The sequence below is a fragment of the Coregonus lavaretus genome, assembly GCF_964263955.1.
Source record: "Coregonus lavaretus genome assembly, chromosome: 7".
Lineage (NCBI taxonomy): Eukaryota > Metazoa > Chordata > Actinopteri > Salmoniformes > Salmonidae > Coregonus > Coregonus lavaretus.
The window spans coordinates 20,475,132-20,497,062 of NC_139994.1; the positions used below are offsets into that span (position 1 = coordinate 20,475,132).

At 43.5% G+C, this 21,931-nt stretch overlaps 1 protein-coding gene across 1 annotated transcript in view; it reads left to right on the plus strand.

Moving 5' to 3' along the window:
- Positions 1-21,931, plus strand: part of LOC311132371 (RNA polymerase II subunit A C-terminal domain phosphatase-like) — a 103,480-nt gene that overhangs the window by 52,351 nt on the left and 29,198 nt on the right. The window contains exon 12 of the mRNA XM_084165626.1: positions 4,738-5,042. Coding sequence (XP_084021752.1) covers positions 4,738-5,042 — 305 coding nt within the window. The remainder of the gene's footprint in view (positions 1-4,737; positions 5,043-21,931) is intronic.

The window sequence follows — 21,931 nt, forward strand, 5'->3', positions numbered from 1 at the left end:
CCTCCGGAACACTCTGGCTCCCTGCAGCCTCCATGCGGTGTTCTGAGAGGCAGTGCTGCTGCTGCGGCTTGTTTCTCTCTGCTTGGGCCCTTATTACTCACAGGAACATGACGTTGTGTGAAGAGAAATGCCTCTGTGGAAAAGACCATGGATGCACCGCAAATTGCGCTCTATTTCCTTAATCAGCTTCTTGATATGCCACACCTGTCAGGTGGATGGATTACCTTGGCAAAAGAGAAATTGCACTGCTTTTGTCCAGGGCCCATATGGTCTGGTCTAAAGTAGTGCACTATGTAGGGAATAGGGTGCCATTTCCGACACACACAACGCTGGTTCTGGGAATTGTTGAAAGACTGCCACTCTGCAGGAGACAGATATGAACCACTCTGACATTCTGAACCGAATTCTGGCTTCTGCAGGATAGTGATTTGAGCCAATCACAAGGCAGCCATAGGGGTATGGCCACACTGCCCACTGCAGGTACAGAGATGGGTTAAACTGAATGTATTCAAGTTAGGCATATGTTTTTGCAAGCAACAGGTAGTAGTGGGTGAAAGAGAGGAGCCTGTTTGGTTGTCCGTGACTGTCAGTTCAAGGGTTACGGTGGTTGTGTTTATCAGCCATTTTAATAAAAGCCAGAGACCATTGTATTTGTTTTGTCAGTCTCTGTAATCCCTATTGATCTCAGCAAGACTCTCCTTGGGGATTTTGGGGTTTGTTCGTCTTATTGCGAATGCCGTCTTGCCTCCGAGGGACCAAACATAGCCAGAGGGGAAGACTGCTCTGCAGGGTTCTTTATTGACTCAGTGCATTGTGTGGAGATGATTCTGTGATGTGAGAGCTTACATTGATTTTAAGTTGTCAAGAATATTTGTTGCTGAAATGTGCTTTAGGGGTCAAAGAAAGACTTGATTTGTGTTGATGGTAGTTTATGCTTGGTTTGTCATTGAATGTCTGTAAAATAGCTTTAGTGCACTGCATTTCACTGTCGGCATTCATTTCACACCATTTCGGTGTTGGCATTATTTTTATCGGTAGAGTTAGAATGGATGGATAATCTAAGTACTATTTCTTTCACATAAGTATCTTCTGAGCCATTGGAATGAATACAGCTCTTTGTCATCGGTAGCATCTCAGTGCCTCTTGTATTGATAGATTATAACTAAAACTGTCTGCAACAAGTCAGCTGAAACACCAATACCCTGCTGCCATTATGTGATGTAAATCCTCCTATCTGACTAGTGGTGAGTTGTGATATATCGTCTACACTAGTTTAAAGTCCCGCTCTGTGATATATAGTACTTTAAAGGGCATCTCTGTGATATATATATATACAGTACTTTAACATCATGTCTGACAGAAAGATGGTCCTGCCTCCTTGAAATGCATCAGGAGCTGCCATAGGCACTGTTATTGATCATGTGGGAAAAGTGCCGTTAGAAAGACAAAATTCTTCAAAGACAAAAACTGGCAGGGCAGTGTGTGTTTGGGAAACACATAGCAGTTCTGCAACAGGAATCCACAGGCTTACGCTTGGTCTTAGGCTACTTTCTGTCAATGAGAAACACACACAAAACCCTCCTACCAACAGTCATTTCATCGACATTCCCAAAGATCCCAGAAATGTTCCATACGCACAAAAAGCTTTTTCTCTAAAATGTTGTGCACATCGCTGTTAGTGAGCATTTCTCTTTTGCCAAGGTAATTCATCCACCTGACAGCAGGTGTGGCATATCAAGAAGATGATTAAACAGCATGATCATTACACAGGTGCACCTTGTTCTGGGGACAATAAAAGGCCACTCTAAAATGTGCAGTTTTGTCATACAACACAATGCCACATATGTCTCAGGTTGAGGAAGCGTGCATTTGGCATGTTGACTACAGGAATGTCCACCAGAGTTGTTGCCAGATAATTAAATGTTAATTTCTCTACCATAAGCCGCCTCCAACGTTGTTTTAGAGAATTTGGAAGTACGTCCAACCGGCCTCACAACCGCAGACCACATGTAGCAACGCCAGCCCAGGACCTCCACATCCGGCTTCTTCACCTGCAGGATCGCCTGAGACCAACCACCCAGACAGTTGATGGAACTGTGGGTTTGCACAACCAAAGAAATTCTCCACAAACTGTCAGAAACCGTCTCAGGGAAGCTCATCTGCGTGCTTGTCGTCCTCACCAGGGTTTTGACCCGACTGAAGTTAGGCGCCGTAACTGCCTTCGGTGGCCAAATGCTCACCTTCAAACTGTACTAGGCAGATGGCAGACTGCCTAGTACTACAAACAGTACCCCATGATGGCAAAGCAAAAACAGGTTTTTAGATTTTTTAGCAAATTTATAATAAAACTACTGAAATGTAGCATTTACATAAGTATTCAGACCCTTTACTCAGTACTTTGTTGAAGCACCTCTGGCAGCGATTACAGCCTCAAGTCTTCTTAGGTATGACGCTACAAGCTTGGCACACCTGTATTTGTGGTTGGATGGGGAGCGTCGCTGCACAGCTATTTTCAGGTCTCTCCAGAGATGTTCAATTGGGTTCAAGTCCAGGCTCTGGCTGGGCCACTCAAGGACATTCAGAGACTTGTCCCGAAGCCACTCCTGCGTTGTCTTGGCTGTGTACTTAGGGTCGTTGTCCTATTGGGAGGTGAACCTTCGCCCCAGTCTGAGGTCCTGAGCGCTCTGGAGCAGGTTTTCATCAAGGATCTCTATACTTTGCTCCATTCATCTTTGCCTCGATCCTGACTAGTCTCACAGTCCCTGCCGCTGAAAAAGATCCCCACAGCATGATGCTGCCACTACCATGCTTCACCGTAGGGATGGTGCCAGGTTTCCTTCAGACGTGACACTTGGCATTCAGGCCAAAGAGTTCAATCTTGGTTTCATCAAACCAGAGAATCTTGTTTATCATGGTCTGAGAGTCCTTTAGGTGCCTTTTGGCAAACTCCAAGTGTGCTGTCATGTGCTTTTTACTGAGGAGTGGCTTCTGTCTGGCCACTCTACCATAAAGGCCTGATTGGTAGAGTGCTGCAGAGATGGTTGACCTTCTGGAAGGTTCTCCCATCTCCACAGAGGAACTCTGGAGCTCTCTAAGAGTGACCATTGGATTCTTGGTCACCTCACTAACCAAGGCCCTTCTCCCCCGATTGCTCAGTTTGGCCGGGTAGCCAGCTCTAGGAAGAGTCTTGGTGGTTCCAAACGTCTTCCATTTAAGAATGATGGTAGCCACTGTGTTCTTGGGGACCTTCAATGCTGCAGAAATGTTTTGGTACCCTTCCCAAGATCTGTCTCTGAGCTTTACGGACAATTCCTTCGACCTCATGGCTTGGTTTTTGCTCTGACATGCACTGTCAACTGTGGGACCTTTATATAGACAGTTGTGTGCCTTTCCAAATCATGTCCAATCAATTGAATTTACCACAGGTGGACTCCAATCAATTTGTAGAAACATCTCAAAGATGATCAATGGAAACAGGATGCACCTGAGCTCAATTTCAAGTCTCATAGCAAAGGGTCTGAATACTTATGTAAATAAGGTATTTCTGTTTTTTATATTTAATTAATTTGTAAAAATATATAATCTGTTTTCGCTTTGTCATCATAAGGTATTGTGTATAGATTGAGGATAATTTAAAAAAAATCCATTTTAGAATAAGGCTGAAATGTTCCGAATGCACTGTAAATAAGGTATTTCTGTTTTGTTTTTTAAAATATACATTTGCAAAAAAATTTAAACCTATTTTTGCTTCATCATTATGGGGTATTGTGTGTAGATTGAGGACATTTTTTTTATTTAATCCATTTTAGAATAAGGCTGTAACGTAACAAAATGTGGGATAAGTCAAGGGGTCTGAATACTTTCCAAATGCACTGTATATTATCCATGTCGTTGTTGAGCAATGACTCTGAGAAGCATAGTATATTACAGTTCTTATTGTCCCGTTGATAAGATAAACTGGACGAGCTCCGTTCAAGACTATTCTCCAGCAATTGCACGTTCGCCAATAGAACAGAGGGTGGAGGCGATTTTATTCATTCGCCAACGTAGTCTCATCAGGGTCCCCGCACTCCGGCCTCTATAGTGTCGTCTTCGGGAATTTGGGCCTGGTCCGGGATAATCAATGTCTTTCGTCTCCGACTCGTCCAAATCGAGTTTAGTGATAGCTGTTCTGATGTCCAGAAGCACTTTTCGGTCATAGGAAACAATGGCAAAAATAGACAAAGTGGCACAATTGGTCAGGAGCGCGTAAAACGTCTGCCATTCCCTCCAGCACCATTTTATTAGCTAATAATGTATCAGATTAAATTGAAAGAAAATATTTACTCAGCCATTTTTCTGCAGGAATGTAAAGCCTTTGCCTAATGTGCATTCCTATAGACTTTCGAGGTAGATTTTCCTCTCTGAATAACGGAGGTCCAAACAGCATCTGATTGGTGTTCCCTGCAGGCAGAGAGGCATCTGATAGGTTATTCCCTGGAGAATAGACAGTAATTAAACTTGGTAACAGGCCAGAGGAATCCATATGTGAAGAGCTAGTATGTAATTTGCTGCTGGGTCATGTTAACTGCTGTTGCCACCTGAGGTGCAAGTGAAAAAAATGTAAGTAAAGAGTTAAAGTAAGGGGTTGGTTCAGTGTATGTAGTGCTCTGGTGGACCATGAGAGGACTACTGTACTGTATAGACCACCCTACCCTGGGGGAGCCAAGCCTCACCAAACCACCTCTCTGTTGACAGGTGGACGACATGCTAGATGAGGAGAGCGACGAGGAGGGAGAAGGCCGGGGGAAGAAGACTAGGGAGATGGAGGAGGAAGGGGAGATGGAGGAGGAAGATGAGATGGAGGAAGAAGAGGAGGGGCAGCGGCCAAAGGGTAGTGGACAGAGCACTGAGGGAGAGAAGCACCACCAACGGCACCACGAGCAGCAGCACCATCACCAGCTGCAGCAGCAGGGTCTGGCCACCGTCGTAGAGGAGACGGCGAAGACACAGGCGCCACCTAGTGACGAGGGCGGTACGACGACGACGGACAGCGTGCCAAGGTAAGGCCACCAGAGTACCACCTTTAAACCAGGCAGGGCAGTGTTATGTAACCCATTACCAGATTAGCTGTTTTCTAATGGAAGAGTATAAATGTTACATAAGCAGCTTAATGATGAGAGTTTAAAGACATCTGTAGCTATAAAGGTAAGGATTGTGAAGGTAAGTGATGCGGTCATATTCACGATTGCAGGTTTGTCTCTGTTTGGTCATGTGGGGGTAATACCGAAGTAGCCGTCCTCTCCTTCAATATTCCAGGCTTGGTCTGTTTCCATGGTGATGTTTCCAAACTGGGAACAAACCAGCCAGATGGAGAGGGTAAGGGTTACAGTCTCCCACTTCTGCGGGACAGGGTAGCGAGTCTACACTTCCAGAAATCTGCCTTCCAGATGCTTGTCCTGCCCTGCGCTGACGCTGCCCAGTTTAGAGCCTGGAGACAGGGTGTAAAGGCCTCCATCTGTGTCCTCCACCTCCACAACAGGGAGGCCAGGTGGGACTGGAAAGCTCCCTGCTCCTCAGTCATATGGTGTCCCGCCGAGGGATGTGCACGGTTATTCAAATATTCGAACGGAGGAGAGTATTCGAATACTTGTGGGATTATAATTTTTTGCAATAAAAAACAATTATAGGCCTATTTTAACACTGAATAGGCTTTTTCTAAATTAGCTCAATGTGTAGCAAGTGGATTAATAGTTCTCTAATGCAATGCAGGATTAAATCAAATTACGGAATTAAAAGTTAGTGAAATGAGAAGGAGGAGGCTACAACGAGAAACCAACAGGTAGGTGGTTGTTTTATCTGAATGGGGTTGGGGAGAAAGCGCAGCATGTAGCCTCAATTAGCCTAGCTAGCTATAGCTGGCTATCTTACCTAGCTAGCTTCTCTCGGCTACTCCAGTCAAAACAGGCTCTGTTATATGGGATGGTAAATAACATTGTGGCTGTGAATAGCGTTTTCGCCCGCGCCCTTCCCAGAAACCACTTTCTCAAAGCTAAGAATCCAGATCATGTTCTGCGCATCTTATTTACCGCACAAAAACAATCAGTGTTTGTGATGTAGGCTAATCTTTATAGTTGCTGCCATAATGTAGCCACTAGCTAGAGTTCCTGAAAAAAGAACACTACTATGTTGACTACCGGTCTGCCTCCTGCTTAGCCAATCTTTTGCAATGATGAGCCACTCTGTTTGTTCTAGCAAGAGAACGAAAGACCTGCTCCTGTGCAAAGTACCTCATCCTGCTCTCTCTCTGGGTTGAACCTGGCAGCTCTGATTGGCGAAGCTGCGTAAGTTTGCAGGTTCTGTGTGCTTGTACAAACAGAATGGTGCTGTAGCCCCTCTGTTTTCTCCTTCTGCCTGTTTCTGTGCCCGTCTCTCTTTCCGTCCCATGCCAAATATCCACAACAAATGGACTGTCAACTACAGGAGTTTTTAAAAGGTTGAACTCCAGGAGAAAAGCTAGTGGTGGAGAACCCCTGTAAGCTAGCCTGAAATACAAACTTCAAGTGGAACAGAACAATATTCAGCTTGGCTTTCAACTGCCTGGTTCCGGCTCTGTTGATCTGGGTCTTTTCTCCCAATGTCTGCCTGAGCACTGCCTGTTTTATTTGTTCCTCATGGAAGGATGGGGCACTGGTCTGTTGGGCACCTGGGCCGTGTTCAGCAAGGTACAACACTTTTACATTTTAGTAATTTAGCCGACACTCTTTTCCAGAGCCACTTTCAGGAGCAATTAGGGTTAAGTACCTTGCTCAAGGGCACACAGACAGATTGTTCAACTAGTTGGCTCAGGGGTTTAAACCAGCAACCTTTCGGTTACTGGCCCAACGCTCTTAACCGCTAGGCTAACTTCCGCCCAACATTGTGGAGCATTCAGATATAAATATATTATGTAGAACAAACATGCCTCTGACATGTAGAATAAGGAATCATGTTAGCTGTTTTCATGAAAGAGCGTTCTATCAGTGCCACGTCTGGCCGACCATGCTACAGTAGTTTACTCTACCAGCGTCTCCTCAGAGCCCTGACGCTGCTGATAGACATGCAAATTAAATCCATTAAACAGACCAGGGATGAAAAGCAGCTTGCCTTGTTACCGATAGCTTTCTCTCTCTCCTCCCCATCTATCCATCCATCCATCCACCCATCCCTCTCTCACGCTTTCTGTCTTTCTATCCATCCACCCCTCTCTCCATCTCTCTCCTTTTCTCTCCTCTACTGATTTAATGTGTAAAGCTGTCTGTTTCCAGGGCATTGACGGTAACGTCAGGATACAATACCTCTGAATACAACACACTGGTGAGACTCTTAGCTTAAAGTGTATTTGTAGAAGCCTGGCATTTATATATGAGTACTTAGTATAACACATTCATACAACATGAAATATCCCTCACTGCTAGTCTAATGGTGTGGTACTGTTAAATAAATAAGAAAAGTGAGTACCTTCTACGGAATGACCGGATGTACATGGGACTGAATTGGACTGGTTCTATTTTGGACTAAGAGGTGAGCATGCCTCCATCTCTTTTCTTCTCCATCTTTACATCCCTCACCTCCACCACTTCTTCATTTTAGCCTCTAAACTGACAGGAAACTGTTGCTAAGATACAGTAGAACTAGAGAGCCATAGAACCGGCTTCTCTGTTCTCTGAGACTTCCAGCCCCTCTGGCGTCCTGGTCCCCTGAGAAGTTATTTAATTTTAAAAAAATAGATACAAAATGATTTATTTTTTATGGCAATACCCCTCACCCCAGCTCTATCTTTTCAATAGAATTAATGACGGCTGATGTTTGCTTATGGAGGGATACAGAAGAAAATAGTTTGGATTTTCATCCAAGTCTGACAACATCAAAACACATTGATTAATTGAAAACTCAGTTTGTCACTCAGTTATCTTGAATTAAAGTAAATGTTTGCACTGTCATTTCTTGTTTGTGCAGCTCTTCATTCAGTTGAATGCACAAAGGCATATGTGGGATGCCAACAGAACTGAAAATGAAATAAAGAATGCACCTTGCGTTCCTCCCCTCCTGTTGGTCATTCTCTTTCACCACAGGAGTAGAATAACAATTCTCAGAATCCCTGTGAGATATAAGGCTACAGTGCCCTCTGTTTACTAAATGGTTATTCAAAAAGCTGCCATTGACTGGGACTTTTGCAATCTGCGATATTTAGACGAGACTGATTGATGATGTTTCCGACTTCATCGACGACTTAATTTTTCCATGGTCAGTTGCCATGGATACCGTCAGGGCAGAGAACAGTAATATGATGTTGTCAAGTTCTGTAATTAACTACTGGGAGAAAAAAGGACAATTTCATCACTGCCCTTCTAACCAATTTAAATCAGCTTTGAATGCTCCAAATTTTCAGCACATCTATACTCCCTCCTTTATCTGCACTTTCAACTTGATGTTGAAATTAAATCAGTCAAGGTGGGTTAAGGTCAGCCTCAGAAATCAGGAGCTGAATATCCCGGTTTCATTCTGACGGTGCGTTAGTACCTATTACCCATAAGTCATCAACAGTGATTTATGTGGACGATTGATTGTGAATGGTCGTAGTAAAAATGAAAAAAAAAAACAGCACTTTAAGTTTCAAGTAGTTTTTTAGTCAATGAAAATCAGCAATCAGCAACCACTCCACGCCATGTTATGCTACTCTTGTCATCTGGAGTGGTGTGGTCGGATGCTTGATTTCCGCAGCGGCTAAGAGCTTTCTTCAGGAAGTCAAGGCATTTTGAGGGTAATAATAGAGACTAATGCCGTCATGGTCCCTAGCTGTGTTGATGTAACAGATACAGGATGGAACAAATCTCTGGCCATTAAGTTGATGGAAGTTGAGTGGCTGTAATAGTGGGTTAGGATGGCAATGACGCACAGAATCATCAGCAATCAATTATTCTAGAAAATGAATAATTTCTTCCCCCACACTGCAACTGAACTGCCTGAGCAAAGTAGAGGTGATATACAGTGGGGGGAAAAAGTATTTAGTCAGCCACCAATTGTGCAAGTTCTCCCACTTAAAAAGATGAGAGAGGCCTGTAATTTTCATCATAGGTACACGTCAACTATGACAGACAAATTGAGATTTCTTTTTCCAGAAAATCACATTGTAGGATTTTTAATGAATTTATTTGCAAATTATGGTGGAAAATAAGTATTTGGTCACCTACAAATAAGCAAGATTTTTGGCTCTCACAGACCTGTAGCTTCTTCTTTAAGAGGCTCCTCTGTCCTCCACTCGTTACCTGTATTAATGGCACCTGTTTGAACTTGTTATCAGTATAAAAGACACCTGTCCACAACCTCAAACAGTCACACTCCAAACTCCACTATGGCCAAGACCAAAGAGCTGTCAAAGGACACCAGAAACAAAATTGTAGACCTGCACCAGGCTGGGAAGACTGCATCTTCAATAGGTAAGCAGCTTGGTTTGAAGAAATCAACTGTGGGAGCAATTATTAGGAAATGGAAGACATACAAGACCACTGATAATCTCCCTCGATCTGGAGCTCCACGCAAGATCTCACCCCGTGGGGTCAAAATGATCACAAGAACGGTGAGCAAAAATCCCAGAACCACACGGGGGGACCTAGTGAATGACCTGCAGAGAGCTGGGACCAAAGTAACAAAGCCTACCATCAGTAACACACTACGCCGCCAGGGACTCAAATCCTGCTGTGCCAGACGTGTCCCCCTGCTTAAGCCAGTACATGTCCAGGCCCGTCTGAAGTTTGCTAGAGTGCATTTGGATGATCCAGAAGAGGATTGGGAGAATGTCATATGGTCAGATGAAACCAAAATAGAACTTTTTGGTAAAAACTCAACTCGTCGTGTTTGGAGGACAAAGAATGCTGAGTTGCATCCAAAGAACACCATACCTACTGTGAAGCATGGGGGTGGAAACATCATGCTTTGGGGCTGTTTTTCTGCAAAGGGACCAGGACGACTGATCCGTGTAAAGGAAAGAATGAATGGGGCCATGTATCGTGAGATTTTGAGTGAAAACCTCCTTCCATCAGCAAGGGCATTGAAGATGAAACGTGGCTGGGTCTTTCAGCATGACAATGATCCCAAACACACCGCCCGGGCAATGAAGGAGTGGCTTCGTAAGAAGCATTTCAAGGTCCTGGAGTGGCCTAGCCAGTCTCCAGATCTCAACCCCATAGAAAATCTTTGGAGGGAGTTGAAAGTCTGTGTTGCCCAGCGACAGCCCCAAAACATCACTGTTCTAGAGGAGATCTGCATGGAGGAATGGGCCAAAATACCAGCAACAGTGTGTGAAAACCTTGTGAAGACTTACAGAAAACGTTTGACCTGTGTCATTGCCAACAAAGGGTATATAACAAAGTATTGAGAAACTTTTGTTATTGACCAAATACTTATTTTCCACCATAATTTGCAAATAAATTCATTAAAAATCCTACAATGTGATTTTCTGGATTTTTTTTTCTCATTTTGTCTGTCATAGTTGACGTGTACCTATGATGAAAATTACAGGCCTCTCTCATCTTTTTAAGTGGGAGAACATGCACAATTGGTGGCTGACTAAATACTTTTTTCCCCCACTGTATGTGTGACATTGTCACAAAGTTGAGTGTTTTTTACTTTAAGCACAGAGGGACGGAGAGCCCTTGAGTTAACGCCACCATTCATCTTTAAAATCACTGAAATGTTATTGGCTGAATTCTTCTCCAACTCTCCATTCGTGTTCTGACTCTCCAACACTACTTTACTGAGTAGAGTTTTGACCTTTCTTCCTGGCATGCTCTCTTTATTTCTTTTTATGCGGTTGAAAATATCGCTTAAGCTACCGTCTAAGCTGGAGTGAGTAACGTGAGCGATTTTCCCATGTTGACATTTATACTGTAATTAAGTTTGTGTTTTGTCTTGACTCCACTACCTCCTATTTCTCTCAGGACAAATCGAGGAGAACAGAGTCCTTTATCATGCTGTTGAGTTTGGCAACTCTGTTTTAAAGTCTAGAACCACTGGTCAAAAGTTTTGAGAATGACACAAGTATTGGTCTAAACAAAGTTTGCTGCTTCAGTGTTTTTAGATATTTTTGTCAAATGTTACTATGGTATACTGAAATATAATTACAAGCATTCCATAAGTGTCAAAGGCTTTTATTGACAATTACATTAAGTTTATGCAAAGAGTCAATATTTGCAGTGTGGACCCTTCTTTTTCAAGACCTCTGCAATCTGCCCTAGCATGCTGTCAATTAACTTCTGGGCCACATCCTGACTGATGGCAGCCCATTCTTGCATAATCAATGCTTGGAGTTTGTCAGAATTTGTGGGTTTTTGTTTGTCCACCCGCCTCTTGAGGATTGACCACAAGTTCTCAATGGGATTAAGGTCTGGGGAGTTTCCTGGCCATGGACCCAAAATGTTAATGTTTTGTTCCCCGAGCCACTTAGTTATCACTTTTGCCTTATGGCAAGGTGCTCCATCATGCTGGAAAAGGCATTGTTCGTCACCAAACTGTTCTTGGATGGTTGGGAGAATGTTGCTCTCGGAGGATGTGTTGGTACCATTCTTTATTCATGACTGTGTTCTTAGGCAAAATTGTGAGTGAGCCCACTCCCTTGGCTGAGAAGCAACCCCACACATGAATGGTCTCAGGATGCTTTACTGTTGGAATGACACAGGACTGATGGTAGCGCTCACCTTGTCTTCTCCGGACAAGCTTTTTTCCCGGATGCCCCAAACAATTCGGAAAGGGGATTCATCAGAGAAAATGACTTTACCCCAGTCCTCAGCAGTCCAATCCCTGTACCTTTTGCAGAATATCAGTATGTCGCTGATGTTTTTCCTGGAGAGAAGTGGCTTCTTCACAACAATTGAACCTCTCTCCTTGAAGTTCTTAATGATCCGATAAATGGCTGATTTAGGTGCAATCTTACTAGCAGAAATGTCCTTGCCTGTGAAGCCCTTTTTGTGCAAAGCAATGATGACGGCACGTCTTTCCTTGCAGGTAACCATGGTTAACAGAGGAAAAACAATTATTTCAAGCACCACCCTCCTTTTAAAGCTTCCAGTCTATTATTCTAACTCAATCAGCATGACAGAGTGATCTCCAGCCTTGTCCTCGTCAAACTCTCACCTGTGTTAACGAGAGAATCACTGACATGATGGCAGCTGGTCCTTTTGTGGCAGGGCTGAAATGCAGTAGAAATGTTTTTTGGGGGATTAAGTTAATTTTCATGGCAAAGAGGGACTTCGCAATTAATTGCAATTCATCTGATCACTCTTCATAACATTCTGGAGTATCTGCAAATTGCCATCATAAAAACTGAGGCAGCAGACTTTGTGAAAATTGATATTTGTCATTCTCAAAACTTTTGACCACGACTGTATATAAAGCATATAAGCACTACAGCAGAGGGATATTATTTCACTGACTGAGCTTCGGAGGTTTCAGACATGCCTAGCCACCACCAGTGGTGTAAAGTACTTAAGTAGTACTTTAAATATTTTTACTTTAGTCGTTTTTTTGGGGGGTATCTGTACTTTACTATTTATATTTGTGTCAAGTTTTACTTTTATTCCACTACATTCTTAAAGAAAATAATGTACTTTTTACTCCATACATTTTCCCTGACACCCAAAAGTACTCGTTACATTTTCAATGCTTAGCAGGACAGGAAAATGATCCAATTCACGCACTTATCAAGAGAACATCCCTTGTCATCCCTACTGCCTCTGATCTGACTCACTAAACACAAATGCCTCGTTTGTAAATTATGTCTGAGTGTTGGAGTGTGCCCCTGGCTATCCGTAAATGATAAAAACAATACAATTGTGCCGTCTGGTTTGCCTAATATAAGGAATTTGAAATGATTTATACTTATACCTTTGATAATTAAGTATATTTTAGCAATTTACTTTTTGGTACTTTAAAACCAAATACTTTTAGACTTTTACTCAAGTAGTATTTTACTGGGTGACTTTCACTTTTACTTGAGTCATTTTCTATTAAGGTATCTTTACTTTTACTCAAGTATGACAATTGCGTATGTTTTCCAGCACTGGCCACCACATTGATGACCATGCTGTAACCACAAACACTGATAGTAAACCAAACAAATAATCTGCACATAGCATGACAATTACAATACTTGCCATTTCCCAATCAATAATGGTTGATAGGTACAGTTGAAGTCGGAAGTTTACATACACCTTAGCCAAATGCATTTAAACTCAGTTTTTCACAATTCCTGACATTTAATCCTAGTAAAAAGTCCCTGTCTTAGGTCAGTTAGGATCACCACTTTATTTTAAGAATGTGAAATGTCAGAATAATAGTAGAGTGATTTATTTCAGCTTTTATTTCTTTCATCACATTACCAGTGAGTCAGAAGTTTACATACCCTCAATTAGTAGTTGGTAGCATTGCCTTTAAATTGTTTAACTTGGTCAAACGTTTCGGGTAGCCTTCCACAAGCTTCCCACAATAAGTTGGGTGAATTTTGGCCCATTCCTCCTGACAGAGCTGGTGTAACGGAGTCAGGTTTGTAGGCCTCCTTGCTCGTACACGCTTTTTCAGTTCTGCCCACAAATGTTCTATAGGATTGAGGTCAGGGCTTTGTGATGGCCACTCCAATACCTTGACTTTGTTGTCCTTAAGCCATTTTGCCACAACTTTGGAAGTATGCTTGGGGTCACTGTCCATTTGGAAGACTGATGTCTTGAGCTGTTGCTTCAATATATCCACATATATCCACATAATTTTCCTTCCTCATGATGCATCTATTTTGTGAAGTGCACCAGTCCCTCCTGCAGCAAAGCACCCCCACAGCATGATGCTGCCACCCCCGTGCTTCACGGTTGGGATGGTGTTCTTCGGCTTGCAAGCCTACCCCTTTTTCCTCCAAACATAACGATGGTCATTATGGCCAAACTGTTCTATTTTTGTTTAATTAGTCCAGAGGACATTTCTCCAAAAAGTACGATCTTTGTCCCCATGTGCAGTTGCAAACCGCAGTCTGGCTTTTCTATGGCGGTTTTGGAGCAGTGGCTTCTTCCTTGCTGAGCAGCCTTTCAGGTTATGTCGATATAGGACTTGTTTTACTGTGGATATAGATACTTTTGTACCTGTTTCCTCCAGCATCTTCACAAGGTCCTTTGCTGTTGTTCTGGGATTGATTTGCCCTTTTCGCACCAAAGTACGTTAATCTCTAGGAGACAGAACGCGTCTCCTTCCTGAGCGGTATGACTGCTGCGTGGTCCCATGGTGTTTATACTTGCATACTATTGTTTGTACAGATGAACGTGGTACCTTCAGGCGTTTGGAAATTGCTCCCCAAAAAAATTTCTGAGGTCTTGGTTGATTTCTTTTGATTTTCCCATGATGTCAAGCAAAGAGGCGCTGAGTTTGAAGGTAGGCCTTGAAATACATCCACAGGTACAATTGGCTCAAATGATGTAAATTAGCCGATCAGAAACTTCTAAACGCATGACATCATTTTCTGGAATTTTCCAAGCTGTTTAAAGGCACAGTCAACTTAGTGTATGTAAACTTCTGACCCACTGGAATTGTGATACAGTGAATTAATCTGTCTGTAATCAATTGTTGGAAAAATTACTTGTGTCATGCACAAAGTAGATGTCCTAACCGACTTGCCAAAACCTATAGTTTGTTAACAAGAAATGTGTGGAGTGGTTGAAAAACAAGTTTTAATGACTCCAACCTAAGTGTATGTAAACATCCGACTTCAACTGTATTTGTCTTGGTGCCAATGTCAGAGACGAGTCATGCCTGGCTGTCTGCCTCAGGGTAGCAGGGATGAGATGAGTAAGATGACGGCCGTGTCTGTGTGTGTGTGTGTATCCGTGCGGCGGGAGCCTGTTTGTCTGTGTAAACTGTCAGTAGACCGCAAAGAGCTGTCGGCCTGCCGCGGGCTCTCTTTCTGGTCTGTGTTATGATGACCTGGAGACTCAGCATGCCAGACAGGGATCTCAACGGGTCACTGGTGCCTCAGCAATCATGAAAACGCATGAATATGTGTAATAAGTAATGATTGAACTTAAGCTCTTACAGCAGTTAGGCTAACCTTATTCATTTCCTAAATGCTACAGCCTGTTGTCTGCTGTCTTTCCTCTTTTTAGTCTGTCCCTCTCTCTCTGAAGTCATGGGTGTGAGAGTCTCTAAAGACTGCAGTGAATGGTCTGTATCTAAAGTGGTTCTTAACACGTTTTCATTTAGCCCTATGCACTGTACCAACCTCCTTAGATATAGTCAATGTAACCAGGACTATACATATTCATACATACATTGAAAATATTTAGCCTTTGATTATTTAGCCTGTGTAGATGTATAGTTGGTCTGTTTTAAGATTCCTCTCATCTTTCCCCTTTAATCTTCTAATTTCTATTATTTGATGTACTTTGTGAACAACATGTATTTCCTAGATGTATTCAGCTGCTTGGCTCTAATTAAAGACTCCGTCTCATAGCCTATCAAAGCAACGCATTACCAGCCGTGTGCGTGACTATGCGTGTGCGCGACTGTGTGTGTTCACTAGAGGGGTATCACCAAGCCTCATAATTGTTACATGTCAGATTGAGTGTGTCTCTAATGTACAGTGAGGGGGAAAAAGTATTTGATCCCCTGCTGATTTTGTACGTTTGCCCACTGACAAAGAAATGATCAGTCTATAATTTTAATGTTAGGTTTATTTGAACAGTGAGCGACAGAATAACAACAAAAAAATCCATAAAAACGCATGTAAAAAATGTTATAAATTGATTTGCATTTTAATGAGGGAAATAAGTATTTGACCCCCTCTCAATCAGAAAGATTTCTGGCTCCCAGGTGTCTTTTTATACAGGTAACGAGCTGAGATTAGGAGCACACTCTTAAAGGGAGTGCTCCTAATCTCAGCTTGTTACCTGTATAAAAGACACCTGTCCACAGAAGCAATCAATCAGATTCCAAACTCTCCACCATGGCCAAGACCAAAGAGCTCTCTAAGGATGTCAGGGACAAGATTGTAGACCTACACAAGGCTGGAATGGGCTACAAGACCATCGCCAAGCAGCTTGTTGAGAAGGTGACAACAGTTGGTGCGATTATTCGCAAATGGAAGAAACACAAATAACTGTCAATCTCCCTCGGCCTGGGGCTCCATGCAAGATCTCACCTCGTGGAGTTGCAATGATCATGAGAACGGTGAGGAATCAGCCCAGAACTACACAGGATGATCTTGTCAATGATCTCAAGGCAGCTGGGACCATAGTCACCAAGAAAACAATTGGTAACACACTATGCCGTGAAGGACTGAAATCCTGCAGCGCCCCCAAGGTCCTCCTGCTCAAGAAAGCACATATACAGGCCCGTCTGAAGTTTGCCAATAAACATCTGAATGATTCATAGGAGAACTGGGTGAAAGTGTTGTGGTCAGATGAGACCAAAATCGAGCTCTTTGGCATCAACTCAACTCGCTGTGTTTTGGAGGAGGAGGAATGCTGCCTATGACCCCAAGAACACCATCCCCACCGTCAAACATGGAGGTGGAAACATTATGCTTTGGGGGTGTTTTTCTGCTAAGGGGACAGGACAACTTCACCGCATCAAAGGGACGATGGACGGGGCCATATACCGTCAAATCTTGGGTGAGAACCTCCTTCCCTCAGCCAGGGCATTGAAAATGGGTCGTGGATGGGTATTCCAGCATGACAATGACCCAAAACATACGGCCAAGGCAACAAAGGAGTGGCTCAAGAAGAAGCACATTAAGGTCCTGGAGTGGCCTAGCCAGTCTCCGGACCTTAATCCCATAGAAGATCTGTGGAGGGAGCTGAAGGTTCGAGTTGCCAAACGTCAGCCTCGAAACCTTAATGATTTGGAGAAGATCTGCAAAGAGGAATGGGACAAAATCCCTCCTGAGATGTGTGCAAACCTGGTGGCCAACTACAATAAACGTCTGACCTCTGTGATTGCCAACAAGGGTTTTGCCACCAAGTACTAAGTCATGTTTTGCAGAGTAGTCAAATACTTATTTCCCTCATTAAAATGCAAATCAATTTATAACATTTTTGACATGCGTTTTTCTGGATTATTTTGTTGTTATTCTGTCTCTCACTGTTCAAATAAACCTACCATTAAAATTATAGACTGATAATTTCTTTGTCAGTGGGCAAACGTACAAAATCAGCAGGGGATCAAATACTTTTTTCCCTCACTGTAGTTTTGCTCTCATTTCATCCTGCCGGCAATTACCGTATGTTCCGCTCCTCATCCCAGATTTCACAACACAGTGCCTCCCAATTCACACAGCATCACGAGAACATCACAAATCCTACCAACACATGCCTAAATTACACCCACAAACAATGGCACTTATCACAACCTAAACCAGTCTTTATACAATGTACTGTATACAGCGAGAGACGGAGAGATAAGGAACAGCAGGGAACATGGAGGCGACAGCGCTAACCAGGATTTAGCCTAAGAAACGCGGTCTCTCTGCCGAGGAAGATGTCGATCTACCTTCAGTGTCTTGACCTCCAGAAGGCTCTGCAGAGTCCTGATAATTGTTTAATCTCGTTAGCTCCTCTGCAGGTCGTGTGTTTGGAGCCATGAGGAGATGAGCACCATGCACCATGTCCCGGTCATGTCTGACTCAATCAGGAATAAATATGGAACCAACCTTTCTGCTCTGCTCTGAACAGGGCTGTTGCTTTATCTAACGCTGCTCTGAAATGGACTGATTTACTAAAACAAAACAGGAGTTTGGAGCAGGATTAGTGCTGTTATACTGTGAATTACTACAATTATCATGTTTCACATCTAAAACTAGGGTATGTTTGGCAATCTGGATTTGATATATTCCCTGTCCTACCGTTTTCTATCTCCACCATGTTGCAAACCCCTTGGCAAAGGGGTAGCTAAGCCTATGTGTTCCTGTTTGTTTGGCCTTAGTACGACTGCACAGGATAGGCTTTTCCAAATGGTATACTGTACATCTCTCTTGTTGGGCATGGAGGAGAAGAGCAGAGCTAACAGCTGCCCTGGGGCAGTGGTGTGATGTGCAGTGAGATCGGTCTGTGTGTCTCCATTGACTGGTTGTTGACATCAAAGCAGCTGTAGAGCCACACCATGTTTTACGATCTGATAGCATTGATTCATATTTAATCTGTTAAAGCCCACCGGACAGTACTAAGGCGTTTGATCGCTCACTCACTCGTTCTTTCTCTTGTTTGGTCTCTCTCCTCTCTCTCGCTCTTTTACACGGCTACACACACTCACTATCTCTAAAGCACCCATGCACTGACTTGCCCATTCACCTTTGGAAGCCTGAATTACTATATACCATCCTAGCAGCACCTAGTAGCTGTGAGAGTCAGTCTCTAATTGATGCAGGGTCAGGATTCATAGTCCAGATCTGTCTCCAGAGATGAGGCTTCATATCTCGCTCACCCCTGTGGAATATTATCTCTACTTCATAGTGGAAATCCTTGGGTTGGGACTTACTGGGTGTTATTGGTATCGATCTGCCCCTCTCTCGTCTCTCATCACATCTGGAGCTGCAGTCCGAGCATAGCAGAGGCCTACAATATAAATGATGAGGATATCATCTTACTGTAGGTTTCTCCTCCTCTCCTTGGGGTCATTAAGAACATGGTCTCTGGCCCCGGTGTTTGACAGACAGACAGGACTTGGAAAGCTGCTGATAATGAAAGACGTCCTCTGTCTGAAAATACATTGACTACTTCTCCTCTCCTCTCTCTGTTTGATAATACAGTACATTCATTCTCCTCTCCATTAAATATTCACCAAGTAAAACCCTTAGATAGGCCTGATGGAGAGGGAGTGTTGGAATGATTCATTTCTGATATATGGGCGGCAGGTAGCCTAGCGTTTTAAGAGGTTGGACCAGTAATCCAAAAGTTGCTGGTTTGAATTCCCTGAGATGACTAGGTGAAAAATCTGTCGATTTGCCCTTGAGCAAGGCACTTAAATCGAATTGCTCCTGTAAGTCGCTCTGGATAAGAGCGTCTGCTAAATGACTAAAATGTAAAAATCTATTGTGTGTTTAACAGAGAGATGGTGTGTGGGTGGTGTGTGTGTGGTTAAACTCAGCACTGGTCCCTGCTACCCTGACACAGTTAATTTAATGGCTGTATATAGAATAGTATATTCTCCCCGGCTGTTTCTAATACAGATGTCCCAGTTCTTTCCCAGTGAGACTCCTTCCGCTCCCCAATTTATTCAATCACCAAACTGAATTTGCACGCTAATTTAGCACGGCCTTCAATTGTATCACTTGCGTAATATACTGACTGCTCTCTCTCTCTCTCTCTCTTTTCTGTGGGTTTCTATAGCATGACCGATATTGTTTTGCATTTATGAATATTGACATTGTCATTTCACGCTTGTGAATCTGACTTAAATGTCTTGAAGTCAGTCCTTCCCGGCTCTATTAAACAGAGAGGGGAGATGAAGGATTTTTCAAAAAGTGCAAATCTTTTAAGGTCTCACATATGAAAGCCTTGCTGCTGTTATTCTTTACTGGTCCTTTGTCAGCTAGGACTGTTGGAGGGATGTTCCTTCAGAGGTTCAGTGGCGATTTTAGCATGTAAATCTTGGTGGGGCAAAACATTTATTTCTTTTTTATGCATGCCAGCAAACCCACTACACAACACTAAACAATATATTAATTGCACTATAACGGTGACAAACAGTGCGCACAAACTGTTAGGGCTGTCCCAACAGCAGTTCCAACACCTTACCACTGCTACACCTGGCTATCAGCGGAGCCTTGTCTGGCAGCGAAACAGTTCATTCAGCCTCATTTACTGCCTTTACATTTACATTTTAGTCATTTAGCAGACGCTCTTATCCAGAGCGACTTACAGTTAGTGAGTGCGTACATTTTTTATTTTTTTATAAAAACAAAAGATAGCTGATATGGCTGACTTGCTTAAAGAAATGTGGTTTCTACTGACAATTGAGATGTACAAACTATGGCATAAGGGGACGACGAGCGGATGAGAGGCAATCGTAATTTCGATTTAAGACATTAATGAGCGAGCTAGGACGGACTTAGTTAATATAACTATTTGTTCAGCGACAGAATTCAGAACATGGGCCGTTCTTACAGTATTCTTCCTGTACACCAAGTCAGAACCATAGGATAAATAAAGGGGACATATAAGCAGACAATGAAAGCTCTTACATTATTCAATGATTACGTTTCTCTAAAACAGGCTATAGGCTACATGTGCACCATCAAGTCAGAACAGTAGGTGAAATTAAGAGGGGGAAAGGGACCACATTATTAGGATGAGGCACATGGGCTACTAACAGCTTACAACACATTTACATTACATTTACGTCATTTAGCAGACGCTCTTATCCAGAGCGACTTACAAATTGGTGCATTCACCTTATAGCCAGTGGCATAACCACTTTACAATTGTTTTTTTGTTTTTTTTTTGGGGGGGGGGGGGTAGAAGGATTACTTTATCCTATCCCAGGTATTCCTTAAAGAGGTGGGGTTTCAAATGTCTCCGGAAGGTGGTGAGTGACTCCGCTGTCCTGGCGTCGTGAGGGAGCTTGTTCCACCATTGGGGTGCCAGAGCAGCGAACAGTTTTGACTGGGCTGAGCGGGAACTATGCTTCCGCAGAGGAAGGGGAGCCAGCAGGCCAGAGGTGGATGAACGCAATGCCCTCGTTTGGGTGTAGGGACTGATCAGAGCCTGAAGGTACGGAGGTGCCGTTCCCCTCACAGCTCCATAGGCAAGCACCATGGTCTTGTAACAGATGCGAGCTTCAACTGGAAGCCAGTGGAGTGTGCGGAAGAGCGGGGTGACGTGAGAGAACTTGGGAAGGTTGAACACCAGACGGGCTGCGGCATTCTGGATGAGTTGTAGGGGTTTAATGGCACAGGCAGGGAGCCCAGCCAACAGCGAGTTGCAGTAATCCAGACGGGAGATGACAAGTGCCTGGATTAGGACCTGTGCCGCTTCCTGTGTAAGGCAGGGTCGTACTCTCCGAATGTTGTAGAGCATGAACCTACAGGATCGGGTCACCGCCTTGATGTTAGCGGAGAACGACAGGGTGTTGTCCAGGGTCACGCCAAGGCTCTTCGCACTCTGGGAGGAGGACACAACAGAGTTGTCAACCGTGATGGCGAGATCATGGAACGGGCAGTCCTTCCCCGGGAGGAAGAGCAGCTCCGTCTTGCCAAGGTTCAGCTTGAGGTGGTGATCCGTCATCCATACTGATATGTCTGCCAGACATGCAGAGATGCGATTCGCCACCTGGTTATCAGAAGGGGGAAAGGAGAAGATTAGTTGTGTATCGTCAGCGTAGCAATGATAGGAGAGGCCATGTGAGGATATGACAGAGCCAAGTGACTTGGTGTATAGCGAGAACACAACATACAGTTAGTATTACTTTCTTAGCTAAAGTATACATATCTCCCTGGCATATTACATCATTTATGCAGCAGCATACAATACATTTTTGGACTCATCTTGTTGCGCTGTGCTCACTTGAACAGGAAGGTGGCGAATTGTGTTATCAAACTTTGTCATCAAAGTCTGGCATTCTCTGGATTTATGGTGCTTTCAAGACAAGGTCGAGTCATGATGACGTCAGTGATCTTCAGGTCGGAGCTCTAGAAAGAGGCCTGAGTTCCCGACTTGCAATTCCGAGTTGGATGACCGTTCAACATTTATTTTCCCAGTCGGAGCTCGTTTTTTTCCAGAGTTCCCAGTTGTCTTGAACTCACTGAAGTCAGATTTCCCAGTCCTGAGTTTCCAGTTGTTTTGAGCGCAGCAGAAGTCATGCTGGATTGACAGCATGGCCAATGTTGAATGTTTATCCCTTTAAGCTTGGAAAAGAGACCCTTAAATACAGACTTGGGACCACACAT